The sequence below is a fragment of the Rhinolophus sinicus genome, linkage group LG09, assembly GCF_036562045.2.
Source record: "Rhinolophus sinicus isolate RSC01 linkage group LG09, ASM3656204v1, whole genome shotgun sequence".
In the NCBI taxonomy this organism is placed as follows: Eukaryota; Metazoa; Chordata; class Mammalia; order Chiroptera; family Rhinolophidae; genus Rhinolophus; species Rhinolophus sinicus.
Window position 1 is genome coordinate 65,398,449 of NC_133758.1, and position 21,501 is coordinate 65,419,949.

Below are 21,501 nucleotides of genomic sequence, written 5' to 3' on the forward strand. Positions count from 1 at the left end.
AGAGAACCATGTGATTTCACTGATATGTGGTATATAAACCAAAAACAACAAAAGAACAAGACAAACAAATGAGAAATAGAAACTCATAGACACAGACAATAGTTTAGTGGTTACCAGAGGGTAAGGGGGGTGGGGGGTGGGAGATGAAGGTAAGGGGGATCAAATATATGGTGATGGAAGGAGAACTGACTCTGGGTGGTGAGCACACAATGGGATTTATAGATGATGTAATACAGAATTGTACACCTGAAATCTATGTAATTTTACTAACGATTGTCACCCCAATAAATTTAATTAAAAAAAAATTTACAAATTTCTAAGCCACACCTGACTGGCTTAAGTAAAATTAGCAATAAAGCATTTTTATTATTAAAACTTCCCACAAGTAACCTTTGGCATATTTAAAGTGTTTCATACACTGTCTCACCTCGTTCTCATAGCAGTCATAATTATAATTCTGCTGTATGTCTGAGAAAACCAAGGACATGTCACAAAAGGTTTTATTTTGGAAACGATCTTGGTTATTCTTTCAGCCATTGGTATTCATTGCATTCTTGTTTCCCCATAGTAACTTACTATTTTGGCTTGGTTTTCCTCATGTCCATTGTTAGGCAGTTCTTATATATCTGCTTAAATTATTCCTGTCTACTCTAGGATATGTTATTTCTGCAACATTTAAAGATACAAAAAAAAGAAACTTCTGAAAACATAACTGTTTTTGACACTTAGAAGTATATAAATAAAAAGCAAGGAAGCATTCAAAATTCCTAAGTGCTTGTATTGGGGAGGTTTTGTGTATTCCTCATGAAGATAGTCCTTTGTAATATGACATGTAGCAGACTTAGTTCAGTCAAGCATTTATTAAACACCCACTCTTTGTACAGTTTATCATTTTAAAAGTACCAGATAGAATAATAATAGTGGCATCCAACATTTATCAAATGCATACTTGGTGCCTGGTCCTCTGCTGATAATTTACATGGACCCTCTGCCCAGCCTTCATGAAAGTCCTAGGAAGTGAGTGCTGTTATCTCCATTTTGCAGGTGAGGAACCAGAGGTTAAGTGACTTACTCAAGTTGCACAGTTAGAAGGAGCAGAGCTCAGATTTTAAAGCCTGGCAGTGCAATCCCAGAAACTACCAACTTAACCACTCTGCTCTGAGTCACATGGAATAAATTCTGTGGAAGCGTGAGCTTTTGAGAAAAACAAGTGAACTGTTCCCCTTTTTATTTGCAGGTTAGCACTGCATCTTGTGAGTACAGATAACGCTGCCTTTAGTTAAATCATTCTCCTTGTTCATCAGTTGATTCTTCTCGGGCAGCCTCATGCCTCATCAGCTGGCATCCATGTCTTTGCAGCCTGGGACATAGAGGACAATGGTCAAACGTGTGCACTCTTGGGGCAGATCATGAGGTTTAAAGGACCTGGACTGCCTGGGCTCCAGTCCTGGCTCGCCGTCTACTAGATGTGTGACCTGTGGGCCAGTTTCTCAGCCTCTGTGCCTCAGTTTTCTCATTTGTAAGAATGTGCCAACCTCATAGAGTTATTGTGAGGATTGTGGGTTAATAGAGCTGTGACACTTAGGACAGTATCTGCAGCAAAAGGGCCACTCAATAAATGTTAGAGTGTTATTATCTTGCTATATGAAAGGCTTACTTTGAGGACATTGCCATGACGGAATTGTGTCCCTCCTAAATTTATATGCTGAAGTCCTATCCCCCAGTCCACCTCAGAATGTGACTGTATTTGGAAACAGGGCCATTAAAGAGGTGATTAACATCAAATGAGGTCAGATGGGTGGGTTCTAATCCAACATGACTGATGTCCTTATTAGAAGCAGAAGGGACACCAGGGATGAAGGTGTACAGAATAAGGCCATGTGAGGACACAGTGAGAAAGAGACTGTCGCAAGCCGAGGAGAGAGGCCTCAGGAGAAACCAAACTTTGCCAATACCTTGTCTTGGATTTCTAGCCTCTGGAAGGAACTATGGGGAAATAAATTTTTGTTGTTTCAGCCACAAAATCTCTGGTATTTTGTTATGTCAGCCTTAGAAAACTAATACAGACATCATAAATGGCAGCTTCAGAAACATTCTGGATGTTATATGATGACTGGAGAAATGAGACACAAGGTATTTCCTTCTTGCTCAGTAATATATATATATATCTCCGTAACTTGACATGGCAGTTCTTTTCAGAAGAACACTATTACATCCTCTCCAATTTGGCTATGATAAGACATAGTGGGTAGAGCTGGCATCCATACACACAGAAAGGGACACTGAACAACAAGCCTCAGGGAGAGTCCTTATTGGGTGGGGCTCCTATGGCATGTCCCCTAATTTCTGGATCAGGACCCCCACACACTATACTGTGCTCTAGGTATTAGGGCAGAGGTTGAAAAGATATTTATGTAATGCCCCCAATGCACCTTATAAATCATGTCTCTCTACACACAAACAGACACACACACACACACACACACACAGAAATAAATTGGAATGGCTTTTTAAGGGTCACAAACTCAACTGCCTAACACATTAGAGCCTATCTTGAAGTTGTATGCAGCCTGCATGGTGTGGTGAATTTAATAATTCTACCTAGGCAGTTCCAGCCCTTGCACACACAATGGGTTAGCTTTTCCAAAAGACCAGCGTTGAGCTCTGTATAAACTCAAGTTAGTTGGCTTAAGGGAAATATATGGGAAAATTGCACATACAGTTACTAACCAGCTTTCTAAGTTTGTTTTGTTGAAGGATACAAAGTATATTTGATTTGGTTTTCACGTCATAAGTACTCTTGAAATTGATAGGCATAACTGGGAATTGGGTAAAATTGTGGAAACCGAGATGTTCTCTTTGATATCCACTTTCTTCCCATGCACCACCCCCTGCTGCTGTCAGCCCAGGAATTTGATTTCAAAAGCCAGTCCGATTTCCTGTCTATATTAAATCTTTTGCCTTAATATCTGCCAAAAGAAAACTTTTAAAACAGAGAAATTGTTCTGTGAAATCAGTGCTAGGTTCTTAATGATAGCTCCTGTTACTATAAAGAGCTCAAAGCAAGGAAACAAAAATGTAAATTTGAGAGACTCTGCTGCTTTTCCTTTGAAAATCTGTCTTCCAATTTAATGGCACCTGAACTTGTTATAGGGAGAGCTCTGTTTCTTGGTAAACCAAGCGTGCCTGTAGTGTTCAGCAGCCTAAGGTTGTCTTTGATCATAAGTGGATTTCGGTGTTATGCCATGTGAGTCATCTGTTAATCAAGGTGCTGATTCTAGCCTCATTAAACCTCATCTCCTTGATAATTTAATTTTCTTCTAAGCTTCAAAAATAAGAAAACATTAACATTGCTTTCGATATTGAGTTAACCTGTCTGAACTCTGAGAAATTGAGCTAGTTTTAAGGGGATACGATACTTAGCCTTTTCAAGAGAAAAATATCAGTAAAGGCCAAAAATAATAATGTAACTAGGGGAACTTCTGTACGCTCACGATCACAGATGTGATGACAGGACTTTGTGAAATCACAACTTTGTGAGGTTGTATCTCCTCAGATCCAAGGTGCATGTATCTGTGAATACTGTTGCCTTTCCACCTGGACCCCTTTCTAAAACTCAACTCAGTTTCTAAGGTAGAGAGGCAGTTTAATAAAAAATTTTTCTGAATTGTGTATCTTTCTCCTGTCTATCTTTTTCTTTTCATAACAAAAGTTACTTATAAAAATAAATCAGTACTTCATTTGGCATATTTTAACAAGTCAATTCAACAAGTTCAACAACCCATTTCTTATTTAATAGGTATTAAATACTTAATGGCATAAGGTGTCTTTTTGCTAGCCCTGCACAACCTTGCGAATAAAGTCCACTGTTTTTGGTTTTGCAAGTCCAGGCAGGGCTGCAGTGACATAAGCCACTGCCCAGGAGTGTCACGCCCATGGTAGTATGAGCCTGGAGTCCATGAATTTGCAGTGGTTGCTGCTCGGAAGGTAGTTTTTTTAGAAATTACTAGTTCATTTTATGCATGGTGTCTACAATTCAGTCAAATTGATGCCTCAACTATGGCTTCTTTCTTCTGGGCAGAAGTACACATAAGCGAGTTAAAGGTGAGCTCACAGGACTGGACCTCCTTTATGGGCTCCTGAAGTCCTGGGCATAAAATCTTTACTATATCAGCATATTTTTAATACTTCAGAGTTTAGTGTTCCTAAACAATAAACAACTTGGCTCATTAATCTTCAAATATCATTCACTACAGTTTAAGGCAGCCCTATTTTTAAGCCCAATGCTAGAGACTGTTTGCCATAGCTTTAGGACTTGGAGACACTTGTCTGTGTGTCAGTCTGTGGTAACTCTTTTCACCAGGATAGTGATTGGCTCACCTTGGAGGAAATCTGTAACTCTTCTGCTCTTCTATGCTCTTACCGGTGTACAGTAGGAACTTTTGATGAGGTAGCATTTATAGCTGGTCCTTTGATACCACATAAATTCAGTCTTTAGAAGTTTGAGAACCAAAGGTGTGTCTGTGAGCTGTCCAAGTTCCTGAAGAAGGACACATGTGAGAGGTGTCCAAGAGCCTAGCATGTATGGGAACCGACCCCCTTCTTTTCCCACCTCCACCACCCCAAGATTCTCTAATAATAATAATAATAATAACAACAATAATAATAATTAAGAAATTGGTGTTTCTGAGGACCAATCTGGTGTAAAACGATTTGGAAACACATTTAATTAGATTTTGGATATGATTTGTTTGTACTGATTAACAAAAATATCTGAAACTTTCGATGATGCTGTACCTGCTGCGTACTTTTTCCAGCTATTAGATTTTAAATTTTAGTCAAATCCTTCTGTGTGGGGATATCATGAGCAGTCCTCGCAGGAGTAAGGGAAGAAAGTAATAGCTTTAAGATACTACTCAGCAAGGGAATAAAGGGATTTTTTGACTAGAGGTAGTGATTCTCAGACCTTTGTAAGGTTTTAAAACCATGTATACTTTTTTGCATTCCTGTTAATTTTTGATATCTCCATGATGAAAGCCAAAATGACCTTGGCTTGTTTTCCAGGACAGCCAGGACACAGGGAACTGGGGAGGTGTGACACCCAAGGGAGGGAATGGGTGGGAGTAGTTTTAATGAGGAAGCAAAACCAGCCCTACGCCCTGGGCTCTGTGGGAAGCAAATCAGGCCTGGGTCACTGTCTGGGCTGAAGATGCAGCAGTTCCTAACACTAATGATTCAGTTGAAAAAGTAAATGAGAAACCTTTGACTATCACGAGAGCCACGTTATTGTACTATATACCAGGGCAAGGAATTTTGTAGGTAGCAAATCCTTCTTGGACCTTGTCCAAAGAGGAGTATGAGTTGGGATTCAGACAACTTAATTATAATAGAGTCACTCTTGAATGGCTCTAAGCCCTGAGAAGAGTGTTACCAGGAGTCAGAATAATAATTTTACAGAGAATGACATAATGAAATAGAAGGGAAAATACATGCATGTAGTCTTAAGGTTGTAAAATTTTGAGTCTCTGTTCTGCACACACACACATACATAATTCAAGGCTGCATTACTGACATAGTAATTTTCAGGGGAATTTGGAATAAATGTCAGATTCACGTGAAATTGGAGGAGTGCTATACAAATTTACTTCAAACTTAAAACATCTTTCTGATTCGTGTAAAACAATGATGTTATGAAAACTTTATTATGCAATAGGTTTTGTGCAGAAGAATTACTCTGTGGCATACTCTAGGTAAAAATTTCTCTCAAGAGTCTTTTACATTTTTGATTCAGGCAGATTTTAGATAAAATTTAACATGGTTGTTACCATGATTTATGAACCTTAATGCTCATGGGGAAAATTAAGAATTTTAATTATTGGAAAAGAAGAAAGTTATTTAAATTGACTGTTTATCTGCTTAAAATGAACTCATCTACTTGAGCTATTATTGTATAATTTGAACTTTCTTCCACTCTTATAATATCTTCAAAATATCTTCTGGGATTCTTATTTCATTTTTATAAAATGTTTATTGTTCCCTGGGGCTAGATGAATGCTGTGTATGGACTGGAGCCTGAATTATTTCATTCTCTTCCTTGTTCTGAAAGAAAAAGCAATGGTTAATTGTGGGCTTAATATGACATGCTTTATTCCTTAAATATTTGGGACAAGAATACACTACCTCCACTGTTGTTGTTTTTTTCCTGTTTCCAGATACTCTGGACAATTGTGGTGACTTATAACCATACTATGGTTGGCTTTGTGTTACTTTCTGAGGGGAAAGCATCCTTCTGGGTGAGAAGTGAGCCCTGCCTTAACTCAGTGCCTTTCACGCTTTTTCAGGGAAGGACCAGTAACAGTGGTAGAGTAGTGCCCTAAAGCAGCCATCTGAAAGCAGGAGACAGCTATGAAGTTCTGTGTTTCATCTCTATGCAGTATTTGTTTCCACATCATATGTGACACGTGGCTTAGTGGTTAGAAAATAATGGTTTCTCCCCTGTTTGCTCACCTCCAACCTCAGTAAGTTGATATACCAGAGAGATGCTTTAAGTTTATTTTGTGGTTGTATGTGCCCTAGACAAACCATTAAGTTACCCCCAAGTCCTGCACTTAACCATTTTGAGAATTGTGGTCTTAGGGGATTCCAATCCAATATAAATCCTAATTGCCCCTTTTAGGGCTGTAGGTTTTACATTGGTCTGGATCTAAATTATCCAGGTAAATCACATACCTGATTACAGACATTACTCTCTCCAAATTACTCACCATCTGTTGGGACACGTGATCCTGGGCCTTGCTGTCCTCTCTCAGTACCATGCTACCTCTTCCATCACTTGACCATCACGCGGGCTTCAATTTGATAAACCATCCACTTTGTCCTTAATCTTTCCAATTTGATTTCCCTTCTGAATGTTTTTGTAAATGCCTTTAGTGCTCTTCTGCTCACTAATTCCATTGGTTTTTTTTCTGTTAGATGTCAGCTTTCTCCATCTTTCAGCATTTCTACTATTGATGGTGAGCCATTGTATCAGGATGTTTGTGTAGGTTATGCTGCAGTAGCAATACCTCAGCGGCTTTCCACAACAGATGGTTATTTCTCACTTATGAAAATGTGAATGGTAGATGGACTTCATGTTTCCTTTACCCTGTGATCCAGGCTGGAGAAGCAACCCTGTCTGAAATGTTGCAGGGCTCATGGGAGAGGGAGAAGACATGGTGGGACTATGTGATGGCTCTGACATCTTCTGCTCAGAAGCAGCACGTGTCACTTCCACTCACATTTCACTGGCCAAGTCAGATCCCACAGCAAAGCTTGATGTTGATGGGGCAGGATGTATAATCTTTCCCCAAAACAGATCTGATAGGGAGATGCAGTGTGGATGCGACAAGAATAAAATATCCCAAAGCTATAGCTGTTAGCTTTTTATGGACTCAGAATCTAGCACAGAATCTGTCACATAAAAAATATTCAGTAGGAGAAAGATCTACTTTCTTCCTCAAATTAATACTTTTTGTGGTGGGATTGAGGACCTCAGACTCTCTTCCTGTTTCTTGTCCTCTACCTTTACCCAGCATTTTCTCTCCATTCTCCTTATCCTAGACTGTTTCTACTACCCTTTGATGTTTTGGAAATCGCCATTTTAAAAAATCTAGCTCATGACAGTTTACCTTCGCACTGTATTTCTGAATGGCTCAGTAAGACAAGGGAAAGCTAGAGTTTTATTTTAAACCATGTTGAGGCATGAGATAGGGAGTTAGTTGTTTAGAACTTTGATGATTTCTGTTCAGATTTACCGTTCTGAACAGAACTGTTATGGTTGAAGTTCATTATGTGCCAGCAAATGAATTAACCCTCAGCTTTTATCTTGTCATATCTGGGTTTACAGAGCTGACAAAAATAGCTTGAGTTTAGTACAGATAAAGAAACCCTCACTTGAGCTTTACATAGACTTAATAGCAATAATGTCACTATGCCTGCACTGTCTCATGCAGAAAAATATTCTCATACAGGCTCCCTTTTTAGGGTCCGATATAGTCTTAAACACTTCTTTTCAGAGTTGTTGTTTATTTTAATATTAATTACTATCTGTCTTTAAATGTGATGGGTATTTTATCTTCACTTTGTACTCCAAACACTTTGAATAGCTGTTGCAGAGCTAAATGTAATATTTTTGCAATTTCCTATTTAGATATTTATTTATTTATTTATTTATTTATTTATTTCCAGTTGACATTCAATACTATTTTATATTAATTTCAGGAGTACAAGTGTACAGCATGTGGTTAGACATTTATATCATTTATACCGTGATACCCCGATTAGTCTAGTACCCACATAGCACTGTACTTTGTTGTTGCAACGTTATTGACTATCACCTATGCTGTACTTTACATCCCTGTGACTATTTTATAACTTCCAATTTCTATTTCTTAATCCCTTCACTTTTTCACCCATTTCCCCAACCCCTCACCCCTCTGGAAACCATCAGTTTGTTCTTTGTATCTATGAGTCTGCTTCTGTTTTGTTTGTTCATTTACTTTGTTCTTTAGATTCCACATATATGTGAGATCATATGGTATTTATCTTTCTCAGTCTGACTTATTTCGCTTATCCTAATACCCTCTAAGTCCATCCATGTTGTGGTAAATGGTAAGATTTCATTCTTTTTGTGGCTGAATAATATTCCATTATATATATGTACCACATCCTCACATCCTCTTTATCCAGTCATCCATTGTTGGGCACCGGGTTGCTTCCATATCTTGGCCATTGTAAATAGTGCGGCAGTGAACATAAAGGTGTAAGTATCTTTTGAAATTAGTGTTATGGATTTCTTTGGACAAATACCCAGGAGTAGAATTGCTGTGTCATAAGGTAGTTCTGTTTTTAATTTTTTGAGGAACGTCCATACTATTTTCCGTAGTGGCTGCACCAATTTGCAATCCCACCAATAGTGCAGAAGGGCTCCCTTTTTGCCACATCCTCAACAGCACTTTTTTATTGATTTATTGATGATGGCCATTCTGAAAGGTTTGAAGTAATATCTCATTGTGGTTTTAATTTGCATTTGTCTGATGATTAGTGACATTGAGTATCTTTTCATATGTCTGTTGGCCTGTATGTCCTCTTTGAAGAAATGTCAATTCAGGTCCTCTGCCCACTTTGTAATTAGATTGTTTTTGTTTTTTTGTGTGTGTGTTAAGTTGTATGAGTTCTTTATAAATTTTGGATATTAACCTCTTATCAAATGTATCATTGGTTAATATCTTCTCCCATTCAGTAGGATGTCTTTTTATTTTGTTGATGGTTTCCTTTGCTGTTCAAATTGTTTTAGTTTGATGTCGTCTCATTTGTTTATTTTTTTGTTTTGTTTTCCTTACCCGAGGAGATAGATCAGAAAAAATGTTATTGAGAGGAATGTCAGAGAGTTTATTGCCTATATTTTCTTCTAGGAGTTTTACGATTTCAGATCTTACATTTATGTCCTTAATCCATTTCGAGATTATTCTTGGATATAGTGTAAGAAGTTGATCTAGTTTCGGTTTTTTTGCATGTGTCTGTCCAGTTTTCCCAACACCATTTATTGATTACCTCATTGTATATTTTTGCCTCCTTTGTCATAGACTAACTGACCATGTAGGGATGAGTTTATTTCTGGGCTCTCTATTCTGGTCCATTGATCTATGTCTGTTTTTATGCCAGCACCATGTTGTTTTTGATTACTATAGCTTTGTAATATAGTTTGATATCAGGTAGTTTAGTACATCCAATTTTGTTCTTCTTTCTCAAGATTGCTGTAGTATTTGGGGTCTTTTGTCATTCCGTATAAATTTTAAGATTATTTGTTCAAGTTCTGTGGTAACTGCCATTGCTATTTGGATATATGTTGCATTGAATCTATAGATTGCTTCAGGTCGTATGGACATTTTGATGATGTTAAGTCTTCCTACCTGTAAGCATGGGATGTGCTCTTATTTATTTGTACTTTTTTCTATTTCTTTCTTTAGTGTTTTATAGTTTTTTTGAGTACAGATGTTTTACTTCCATGGTTAAATTTATTCCTAGGTATTTTTTTTAATGCAGTTGTAAAAGGGATTGTTTTCTTAATTTCTCTTTCTGACAGTTTGTTATTGGTGTCTAAAAATGATTTTTGAATATTAATTTTTGTACCTGCTACTTTCCTGATTTCACTTATCAGTTCTAATAGTTTTTTTGGTGGACTCTTTAGGATTTTCTCTATATAGTATCATGTCATCTGCAAATAATGACAGTTTTACTTCTTCCTTTCCAATTTGGACACCTTTTATTTTTCTTGTCTGATTGCTGTGGCTAGGACATCCAATACTATGTTGAATAAAAGTGATGAAAGCAAACATTCTTGTCTTGTTCCTGATCTTAAGGAAAATGCTTTTATCTTTTCCACATTGAGTATGATGATAGCTGTGTGTTTGTCATATATGGCCTTTATTATGTTGAAGTATGTTCCCTCTATTCTCACTTTGCTGAGTGTTTTTATCATAAATGGGTGCTGGATTTGTCAGACACTTTTTCTGCACTATTGGTATGATCCTATGGTTTTTATCTTTCATTTTATTTATGTAGTGTATCATGTTAATTTATTTGTGAATACTGAACCAACCCTGCATCCCAGGAATAAATCCCACTTGATCATGGAGTATCATCTTTTAAACGTATTGCTGAATTCGGTTTGCTAATATTTTTTGAGGGTTTTTACAGCTATGTTCATCAGGGATATCAGCCTATAATTTTATTTTTTTTGTAATGTCTTTGTCTGGTTTTGGAATCAGGGTAATGGTGGCCTTGTAAATGAGTTTGGGAGCTCTTGAATTTTTTGGAACATTTGAGAAGGATAGGTATTAATTCTTCTTTGAGTGTTTGGTAAATTCACCTATGAAATCATCTGGTCCAGAGCTTTCGCTTATTGGGAGTTTTTTGATTACTGATTCGATTTTGTTAGTAGTAATTGGTTGGTTCAGATTTTCAGTTCCTTCTTGATTCAGTCTTGGAAGATTGTATGTTTCTAGGAATTTATTCATTTCTTCCAGATTTGTCCAATTTGTTGGCATATAATCATTTGTAATATTTTCTTACAATCCTTTGTATTACTGTGATGTCTGTTGCCACTTTTCTTTCATTTCTGATTTTATTTATTTGGATCCTCTCTCTTTTCTCCTGATGAGTCTAGTTAAAGGTTTATCAATTTTATCTTTTCAGAGAACCAGCTCTTGGTTTCATTGATCTTTTGTATTGTTCTTTTTAGCTTCTATTTCATTTATTCCCTCTCTGATCTTTATTATTTCCTTTCTTCTACTCACTTTGGGCTTTGTTTACTGTGTTTCTACTAGTCCCTGTAAGTATAAGGTTAGATTGTTTATTTGAGATTTGTCTTATTTTTTGAGGTAGACCTGTATTGCTATGAATTTCCCTCTTAGAACTGCTTTTACTGTGTCCCACAGATTTTGAGTCATTGTGTTTTCATTTTAATTTGTCTCAGCGTGTCTTGATTTCTTCCTTGATCTCATTGTTGACCCATTTATTATTTAATAACATGTTATTTCATCTCCAAGAGTTGGGGTGTTTTTTCAGGTTTTTTTCTTGTAATTGATTTCTAGTTACATACCATTGTGATCAGTGAAGTAGTTTCAATCTTAAATTTATTGACACTTTCTTTGTGGCCTAAAATGTGGTCTGTCTTGGAAAATGTTACATGTGTGCTTGAAAAGGATGTATATTCTTCTGCTTTTGGATGAAATGCTCTAAAAATATCAATTTAATCCATCTGGTTTAGTGTGTCATTTAAGGCTGTTGTTTCCTTGTTGATTTTCTGTGTGGAAGATCTACCCAATGGTGTCAATGGGATGTTAAGTTCCCCTATTCTGATTGTATTACTATCAATCTCTCCTTTTATGTTGGTCAGTTTTGCTTTTTATATTTAGGTGATCAATATTTGCTTTATATATTTATGTTGGGTGCCTAAATGTTTACAAGGGTTATGTCGTCTTATTAGATTGATCTCTTTATCATTATGTAATGTCCCTCTTTGTCTCTTATTATAGGCTTTGTTTTAAAATTTATTTTGTGTAATATAAGTATTGCTACTTCAGATTTTTGTTTGTTTGTTTCCTTTTGCATGAAATATCTTTTCCATCCCTTTACTTTTAGTCTATGTGTGTCTTTCAATCTGAAGTGGGTCTCTTGTACATAGCATATATATGGGTCTTGTTTTCTTATCCAGTTAGGTACCCTGTGTCTTTTAATTGGAACATTTAATACATTTACATTTAAAGTGATTATTGATAGATACATAGTTATTGCCTTTTATTATTTGTATTTATGTTCTCCCTTGGCCCCCTTCTTCTTAAAGAAGTACCTTAAATATTTCTTATAATAGTGGTTTGGTGGTGATGAACTCTTTTAGCCATTTCTTGTCTGGGAAGCTCTTTATCTCTCTTTCAATTTTAAATGATAGCCTTCCTGGGTAGAGTAGTCTTGGTTGTAGGTCCTGGCTTTTCATCACTTTGAATATTTCATTCCAACTCCTTTTGGCCTGCATCGTTTCTGTTGAGAAATCAGCTGACAATCTTATGGGAGCTCCCTAGTAGGTAACTAGTTGCTTTTCTCTTGCTGCTTTAGGATTCTCTCTTTGTCTTTAAACTTTGCTATTTTAATTATAATGTGGCTTGGTGTGGGCCTGTTTGGGTTCATCTTGTTTGGAACTCTCTGCGCTTTCTGGACTTGTATGTCTATTTCCTTCATCAGGTTAGGGAAGTTTTCACTCATTATGTCTCCAAGTAGATCCTCAATCCTTTGCTGCCTCTCTTCTCCTTTTGGTATCCCTATGATACGAATGTTGTTACATTTGATGTTGTCCAAGAGGTCTCTTAAATTATCCTCATTTTTTTTTTTTTTTTTTTTTTTTTTTGGAGGAGGGGTTTGGGATTGGGAGTTTTCTGCTAATTTGTCTTTCAAATTGCTTATTTGATCATTTGCTTCATCTAATCTGCTGGTGATTCTTTCTAGTGTATTCTTCATTTCAGTTATTATATTCTTTATTTCTGATTGGTTCTTTTTTATGGTTTCTATGTCCTTTTTTATGCTTGCTATCTCTTTGTTGAAGTTCTCTCTCTAAGTTCCTTGAGCATCCTTGTTTTGATCTCTGTTTCTGGTAGTTTGCTTGCCTCCATTTTGTTTTGTTCTTTTTCTGGAGTTTTCTTCTGTGCTTTCATTTAGGACATATTTTTTTATATCCTCAGTTTGGCTGCTTCTCTGTGTTTGTTTCTATGTATTAGGTAGATCTGCTACATTTCCCAGTCTTGGCTGGGTGACCTTATGTAGTAAGTGCTCTGTGGGGCCAAGTGGTGCAGTCTTCCTGGTCACCTGAACCACATGCTCCAGGAGTGTCCCTTGTGAGGGTTGTGTGTATCCTCCTGTTATTGTTGAGCCTTAATTGCTATTGGAATGTCTGTGGGTGAACTGACTCTCAGGGTGATTGCCTGTGGCATTTGGCTATGTCTACAGCTTACAAGCTCCTTATGGGGGGCTTAACCCATGGAGTGGGATTTGCCCCATCAGGCTCTGTTGTCTCCTGTGACTGCCCTTTGGGTGTGCCGCTTGTAGGGTTAATTGGCTTCAGAGCCCACTTCTGAGTACGTTGGTTCTGAGGTCTCCAAGGGGCTCTGGTGCAATTTTAGGTCAGCCAATGCCTGTGACTGGCTGGGGACTACCTGGGGACTACCTGGTAGGAGCTACAAAGTGATCAATGGCTGGTCATTTCCTGTGCTGGACCTGGAGACATGTGTGGGAAGCCATGCTGTGAAGCAAAGATGGCTGCCACCAGTACCAGGCCAGAGCTAGCTCTTCAAAAAGCTCAGGGCATGCTGAAGCCTGCTGCTGCTTACCAGCTCCCATAAGGCTCAGCTGCTGATAGAGCCTCTTGCAGTATGTGAGCTGGGTAAGTTGGGGTCTCAGGGAGTCATCAGGGTATGATGAGTGGTGTTCACCAGGTTACTGTTGAGTCTGGTTTGGTGTCAGTGCTGAGCCTGGAGCTGCTCAGCAAAAGGTGTAGAGTACACATACCAAGGCCAGCCACAGCCCACCTGGGATCCAAGGACTCCTGAGAGTTGTCCAGTAAAGAGTGCATTGTGAGCAGGGCTGGCTGCTGGCAGCCAAAGTGCCTCTAGCATTGTGCAGGCTGGATGGGGTGATGTCCCAGGGAGTCACCAGGGTGAAGCCAGCAGAGGTCACCAGGTTAACGCAGATCAAATTTTGCCATGTGAGGGAGGGTTCAACACAGCAAAGATGGCACCCACCTGCTGGCTGTGCAGGAGGATTCTGCACAGGGAAAATGGTGACTGTACCTCTAGTTCTTGCCCTGAAACCACACAACTCAGTCTTTTCTTGTATGTCTCTGATGCCTCCTGAGTCACCATCCCTCTGCCGGAGCCCAGGGTAAGTGCCTGTGAACAAGGGAATCTGTGTGGGCCCTTTAAGAGGATGTCTGGGTTTTCTGCAGCCTTCCATCTCATCTTGGCAGTCGGGATTTTCACTGTCTTTCACAGCCACATGTTGTGGGGGATCCTCTTCCTGGCACTGATACTCTGGGCTAGGGAGCCTGGTGTGGGGCTGGGGACCCTTGCTCCTCTGGGAGTGACCTTTGTGGCCAAGATATCCCTCCCTGTTGTTAACCATGACACACAGGTGTGGGGCTGGCCATTTTGTATCTCCACCCCTTCTACCAGTCTTGTTGTGTCTTCTTCTTTATATCCTTAGTTATAGGACTTTTGTCCAGCTAGTCTTCAGATGGTTTTCCAGGTTGATTATTGTATGATTTAGTTGTAATTTTATTGTGGTGACTGGAGGAGGCAAGCACAGTGTGTAGCTATTCTGCCATCTTGGATCCCCTTCTCTATTTAGATAATTTAGTTCTCCTACTAGATTGTAATTTACTGAAGGAAGTAGTTTTCTTTTGTTCCCTTAACGCTGCCACCCCTTTTTGGTATATACTGACAAATGGTTGTTGACTTAAATATGACTATCATAGTTGCTATATTGTTAACTGTATTATTAGCGATCAAGTTAGAGTCATAATATAAATGCGGTATTATTAATTATCAAGGTGGAGTCATATGCTAGCTTTCTGAAGTTTTGCTAAATAATTATGCAATTAAAGTGCATATATTTTTATATTTTCACTTGGAGTGTTACAGCACACACTATGTGTGCCCAGCTATATGCCCTGAGCACCTACCTGTTTTGAGCCCACTAGACTTAGTTTCAGCTGCCAGCAAAGGTAACTCTTTGCTTGAGTAGTATTTTTTTCTGGTTATTGGAAACCACTCTGCCCCTGTGTGAACATACTGGGAATTAAGGTCCTCCAGGAGCAGCCCTCAAACAATGACTAACTGCAGTTAATGGATAAATGCCCAGCTCCCTTGCCTTTCCATTGGGACATCTGTAGAGTGTTTGACACTGTCTCCCAGTTTCCCAGTGGGGCTAAGGCTGGTTGCCCACACTGGTAACTTGCTTGATAATGCATCCTGTGATTGCTCTCTTCTCTCCCCTGCATCACTTCTCCATGCCCCTGTTGACATTTCCTAGGTTAACTCCAGATTAAACTACTTATATTTTAATCCTAGTCTCAGAGTCTCAGAGTTTCTAAGGGCAAGCCAAACCAAAATTAGGATTCATATGTCAAAATTTATATTTTAACAATTTCTCTATTTCATTAATGTCCAATAAAAACACAATGCAAACAACATACATAATTTAAATTTTTCTAGTGTTCACATTTAAAAAGTGAAAAGGAACAGGTTAAATTAATTTTAGTAATAACAGTTGTTTAGCTCAATGTATACAAAATAGTATCATTTTTAACCTACAATTGATATAAAACATGTTAATAAACAGTTTTTGGTGCTAGGTTTCTGAAATTTTGAGTGCATTTTCCATCTCCATTCAGACTATTTATGTTGCAAGCACTAAAAAGCCACTTGTGGCTAGTGACTACCATACTGGACAGTGGAAATCAGTTCCCTACCATTGTAACCCAGGTGTCAAAATTTAGAGACTTGCTAACTCTTGAATATATTGGAAGCTGTATGACGGGCCATAGTTAACAAATCTTAACAAAATTATACTTGCCTTGTCCTTTCAAGCGGAATAAAATCTGTAAATATCGAGGCTCATGGGTATCTTGTTTAGTCTGTGTCCACATATTTATGTTCTTTCAAGAATGAGCCTCTGGCAGTAATAACTCTGAGACTTACTGCTTCATACATGTTTACAGGCAACATATAGAAAGATGCTTATCATCTTTGCTTTTGTGTGTTTTTCAGGCAGAGGGTACCAGACTTCAGCGAGAACTCCGAGGATATTTAGCAGCTATCAAAGGTAATGTGTGTGAATTGTTTACTGCATGTTACCAAGCACGAGTTGTTCTTGGAGTTCATGAGTGACAGGACTGAGTGTTGCTTACAAAGCCATTTGGCTTTTTGGCAGATGGTACTTGAGCACAGGTGATTTCATTCCACCCACTCCCAAATTCCCATTGAAGTGATAATCAGAATATGCAAGGAAAAAGGATGTCTGCCCTCTTGCTGGAAATTAGAAATAAGTGCCGCCCACATGCCAGAGATTTCCAGGAAGAGTTGTTAGATAGAGTGAGCTCAAGACCTGTTTAATAAAAGCTGCAGCTGGTTTACATCCCAAGGGGGAGCGTATCCCAAGGGGAGAACATTCAGATTCACACTTAAGTCCTTTAGCTGGAAGGGGCAAGGAATGGGGCAGAGGCAAGTGTAGAAAGTTATCAGAAATTGCAGCCCCGGACTACCTGTGACTTGTGGGGACCAGCTGCACCTGCAGCCCCGCCACTGTGTGGGAACATAGATGCCCTGGCATTGGTTTCTGGCCTCAAACTAGGCAAATAAATGAGGCCAGTGGTGGAGGAAGGAGAGAGCAGTAGGGAGGTGGGCTGCATCTCTGTCTACTGTACGTAATTCATCTCCCCAGGTGGACTCAGATCCAAGTGTACTCGTGGGTGTGATGAGTCACAAGGCAAATTTTGAGAAGGGTGGGGAGAGAATGGATTGTGTGCCAAAGGATCTTGGATAAACTGGCCAAACACTCAGAAAAAAGTGAGATTCCCAACCTCACCCTCTATTCCCTCTTTCTCAGTTCCAGATATAGTAAAAATGTAAATATGTGTACAAAAAAATGTTTTAGAATACTAGGATAAAATACCATAGACTTAGTCTTTAGTCTTGGGTGACAAGTTCTTTACCAGAGTAACTCAAAAGACAGAAAGCATAAAGGGAAAGATAAAGAGATTTGACTTATTATATAAATATATAAATTATGTATACATGTGTTTTAAAAACATGTTTTTGACAGCACACTTAATGAAAATGAAACAAGATATAAAGGGCTCAGTAAGTAAACTAAATGAAGATCAGTTGATTCAAAGAAAGAATGGGTAGACATATGAAGAGAAAAATTAGCCAATGAAAATCTATAGATGGGTAACAAATGTGAAAAATGCTTATCCTCACAAATAGTCAAAGAATATTAAATAAAATTAACAGGGAGATGCTGTCATTTTTCTTCCAAATGCTCAAAGACATTACAGTTAAAAAGAAAAAAAGTCATACCTAGCATTTGCAAAGGTTTGGGGACCAGGCCCCTTTCGTACACTGCTTGTAGCATAGCTTTCCTGGAAGACAATTTGGCAAAAGCCTTTGAATGTGTTGTTTGTTTGGCATGCTTTTTGACATAGCAGTTTAATTTCTAAGAATTTATTCTAAGAGTTTCAGTGTGCATGTGTGAAATTGATTACAAAGAGAGTGATAAATAATAAAATAACGAAAATATTATTTAAAATTATTCATAATAATAAAAAGTTAGTAGTTAGTAAAATTGATTTTCAAACTAAAATGCATTTAAGTTTTATATGCAGCTCATATAATTTTAATCCTCATGACAATTCCATGAGGCAGGTACTTTTATTATCTTTATTTTATAGATAAGAAAAGCAAGATATAGGTTAGATAGGTTGTCCAAAGTCTCGTGCCTAATAAACAACAGCACCAGGATACATACTCTGATCTATGTGTCTCCTAAGGCCGTGCTTTCATCCACTCTCTTACACTGTCCTTGAACTATGTGAACACTGGCAGGGCTGTGGCTTCACAACTTAGAGTTCATTTATACAATGGAATAATGACAACTTACTACTATAATTTTTTAATGAGCACTTATTATGTGCTGAGTTGTGTACTTAGGTACATTACTTCTTTGTACCACCCAACACAGCTAGATGGTAAATGACAGTAGCCTCATTTTATATTTGCAAAGAAGTAGGGGTCAGAGAATTTAACTTTGACAGATTCAGAGAGTTCATAATGAACTGTGCTAAAAAATTAATTAATTTTATTATTTATTATTTTTATTTATTATTTATAATAGTTCAGTCAGAATATAGAAGGTGCTCGAGGTATTTCTTCAATTATTGATTTAGGATTTGAACACAAGGAGTCATATTATTTTAAGCATAGAATTTTTTCTGTGGAAGCTGATTTTTAAAAAAGAGGATACGTTTGTTGAATGAATGAGTAAATTAGGTCTCTTTCCCAAGTCTGTATATTTTGGTCTATGTTACTGCCTTAGGCTGGAGAACGCTGTTTAGAAAAGACTGACATAATTCTCTTCCTTAATGTGATTAGAATGAGGATTCACTGAGTGAAGAATTAGTTCCAGAGACACATTGGGTGGACCATCCAAGCAGCCTTTCGTTGTGCTTCTAATGGCCGCAACTCCACATGAAGGAGAAAAGGACTTTATATCAGCTTTTCTCCCAATCATATTTTGCTGATTGAATGATGTTAACAACTGATACTCCATAAGAGTTTACATTTAAATGCCTTTGGCCAAGGCTGATTGGAATGAATTTTTAAATAGGTTGCTACAGAATTTATCAGAGCCCTTTATGTGTTAATGTAATTACCAGATGGCCTAATGGCTATAAGAGGCAGCATTTCCCAGTTATTCAACTGTGGAATACTTTTCTCAAAGTCTTACAAAAAGTTAGACTTCCTTGGAGCGCACTTTAGGTTTTCGGAACACACTTAAAGACAAGGGTTATGCGGTAAGTAGATCATAATTTGCATTTTCAAAGGACTCTCATGGCCAATTTTTCCGTTTTTCACACAAAAATACTCTAGCTGACTAATTGTATAAAGGAATGAGATCTGGCCATTGAGAGTCCTGGCCCTGGCTCTGGTCCTGGGAACAATCGGGAAAATCACAGAGCCTCTCAGCTGCCGTGGTTTCCTCATCCATAAGGTGCTCCAGGTGCTCTTAGAAGCCCCTCCCCCCCCAATCTCTACCCCTGGGATTCTGTGAAATTGGTTTAACTGAGCTCTACTCATCATCGCTAATCTCTGGGTGGCATTCACCTCTTTATTTCTGCTGATTCTTGGGCTATGCAAGGTAGATCTGATGCTCTCATTCGTTTTAACAGCAAACATCCCAGTGGCCTCATTCATGGGTGTGACACTGTTCTAGAAGATGGCTATGCAGAGATGAACAGGACACAGTGCCTGCCGTCGTGGAGCTGGCAGTAGAGAAGGGGAGAAGGTTGAATAAACAAAAGAGCCAGCTATGCATACTAATATGTGTTTTAACAGAACTGTACATTGTGTGCTGTTCCATGAAAAGGCTGTGTATGCAAAGCGGCCGCCAAATGCCAATGGAGCCCAGAGACCAAAAAACAAGGCAGACAAGTCCAGCTTATTGGTTTAGAGACATTAAGAGGGAACTTACATATAGAAACGGGTGTTGGACAGCTGCAGGATGTTCAGATCTTGACATCTTTCACCTTCTAGACCACCTTCTTTTTCCCGCCTTACAGATGGGCCTGTGTGGGTGGTGGGGGGAGACCAAAAGTCCTGATACCGGCCGGCCCTGGCGCCAGCATTAGCTAATGGGTAGATAACACCTAGGGCTTCTTGCTCCAGAGGAGGGAGTAATAGGAATTCTGTTACTAGCCCAAAACCTCTGTACACGTTCCAGAGTCCATCCAGGGGTCAAAGGGCTGGACTCATTCACTTAGAAGTTAAGCTGGCGGATTAGCTTCAAGATGGAGTCAATTTTTCAAAATGGAGTCAGCTCTGTCCACACATGTGCTGTCACAACAGAGGACAGACCCCCACTCTACCTACCAGATAGGATACCAGGTCAGTAATGGTCTTTCTTGTGAACCTATACTTCAGTGGACCCAGGAAGGGAGCATACCTGATCATCAGGTTATAAGATATGCCAGAGAAAGAGGCTGATGTTGGAAGGACTTGCCAGGTAGAAGAAACAACATGTACAAAGGCCCAGGAAGCAGGAGGGAGCGTGGGCTCTTTAGGGAACAAGTAGATCAAGCAGGAGACTGAGGAGGCTAAGACGTGGAAAGGTAGGCAGTGTCTGTATAAAGATGTGCTTATTTGCCATGTCATATTGGGAGTTTATTCTATCAGTGGGGAAGAGTGTCCTTACATTATTGAAGGAAAGAGAATGAGTCACATGATCAGATTAGCATTTTAGAAAACTTACTGTGGTTGTGTGGAATTCAGGCTAGAGGAAATGAAACTGCAAGGAACTTCTTAGAAGTCTAGCCCAATACTACTACTACTACTAATTACCAACACTGATTGAGTGCTTGTCTGCCAGGCACTTACATAAGCTTTTACTATTTCATTTCATATACGCAAATAGAGATTGTTACAAAATACCTAGGAGAAGGTCCACAATTTTGAAGAGAGGGCAGTGGTTCCTATCCAATAGTGAAATGGTAATTCTTCTATGCAAATCAGTAATCTTTTAAGAAAAGTATTGGATAGTAGATATTATTAAAGACTATTTAGCATCTATTCTACTTTAATGTTGCCAAATTGCATTGAAGGGAACTTGGATTTTAGCTGCCCCCTCCCCCCACCCGCCCCCCACCCCCCGTATTCTGTCACAGAGTACAAATCTCTGCCAGTCTCTACGCCCCTTCAGAGCAAGGCTTGTGTCTTGTTCACTGTGTGCTCTAGAAACAATTTCTATGTCAAAATGGATTCTTTCCAAATTATCCATCACTACTTAGCCACACAGCAATTAGTTATTTTTGGCTGCTAGGAGGCATATTTGGCTGCTAGGAGGCATATTTAACATTGTGCTTTTAACCTCAATGAGTAAGGTCTTATATAATTTTATTTACTTTCAGTTTTAGTTTCACCACAAAGGTTATTTGTCCTATAATGCCATTATTTCTTTTTCTTTCTCTTAAGACATTAAAAACCTATCTATACAGCTATTTATAATTTCCATTAGACTTAAGATTAGGATTTAAAAGAAAACTCTAGAAGCCTTTTGGTATTTGAATTATGGAAGGGGGTCAACCAGTGACTAACTTTTGGTATGAACTTGAGGGGTAAATTCTTGGTGTAGATTTGCTTG

The 21,501-nt window shown here is 38.5% G+C and overlaps 1 protein-coding gene across 4 annotated transcripts in view; it reads left to right on the forward strand.

The window, feature by feature from the left end:
* The window catches only part of AMPH (amphiphysin), a 223,882-nt gene that overhangs the window by 113,240 nt on the left and 89,141 nt on the right, over positions 1-21,501 (forward strand). For all 4 annotated transcript variants that reach the window (XM_019710240.2, XM_019710241.2, XM_074340534.1 and 1 more), the window contains exon 3: positions 16,356-16,410. In XM_019710240.2, coding sequence (XP_019565799.2) covers positions 16,356-16,410 — 55 coding nt within the window. The remainder of the gene's footprint in view (positions 1-16,355; positions 16,411-21,501) is intronic.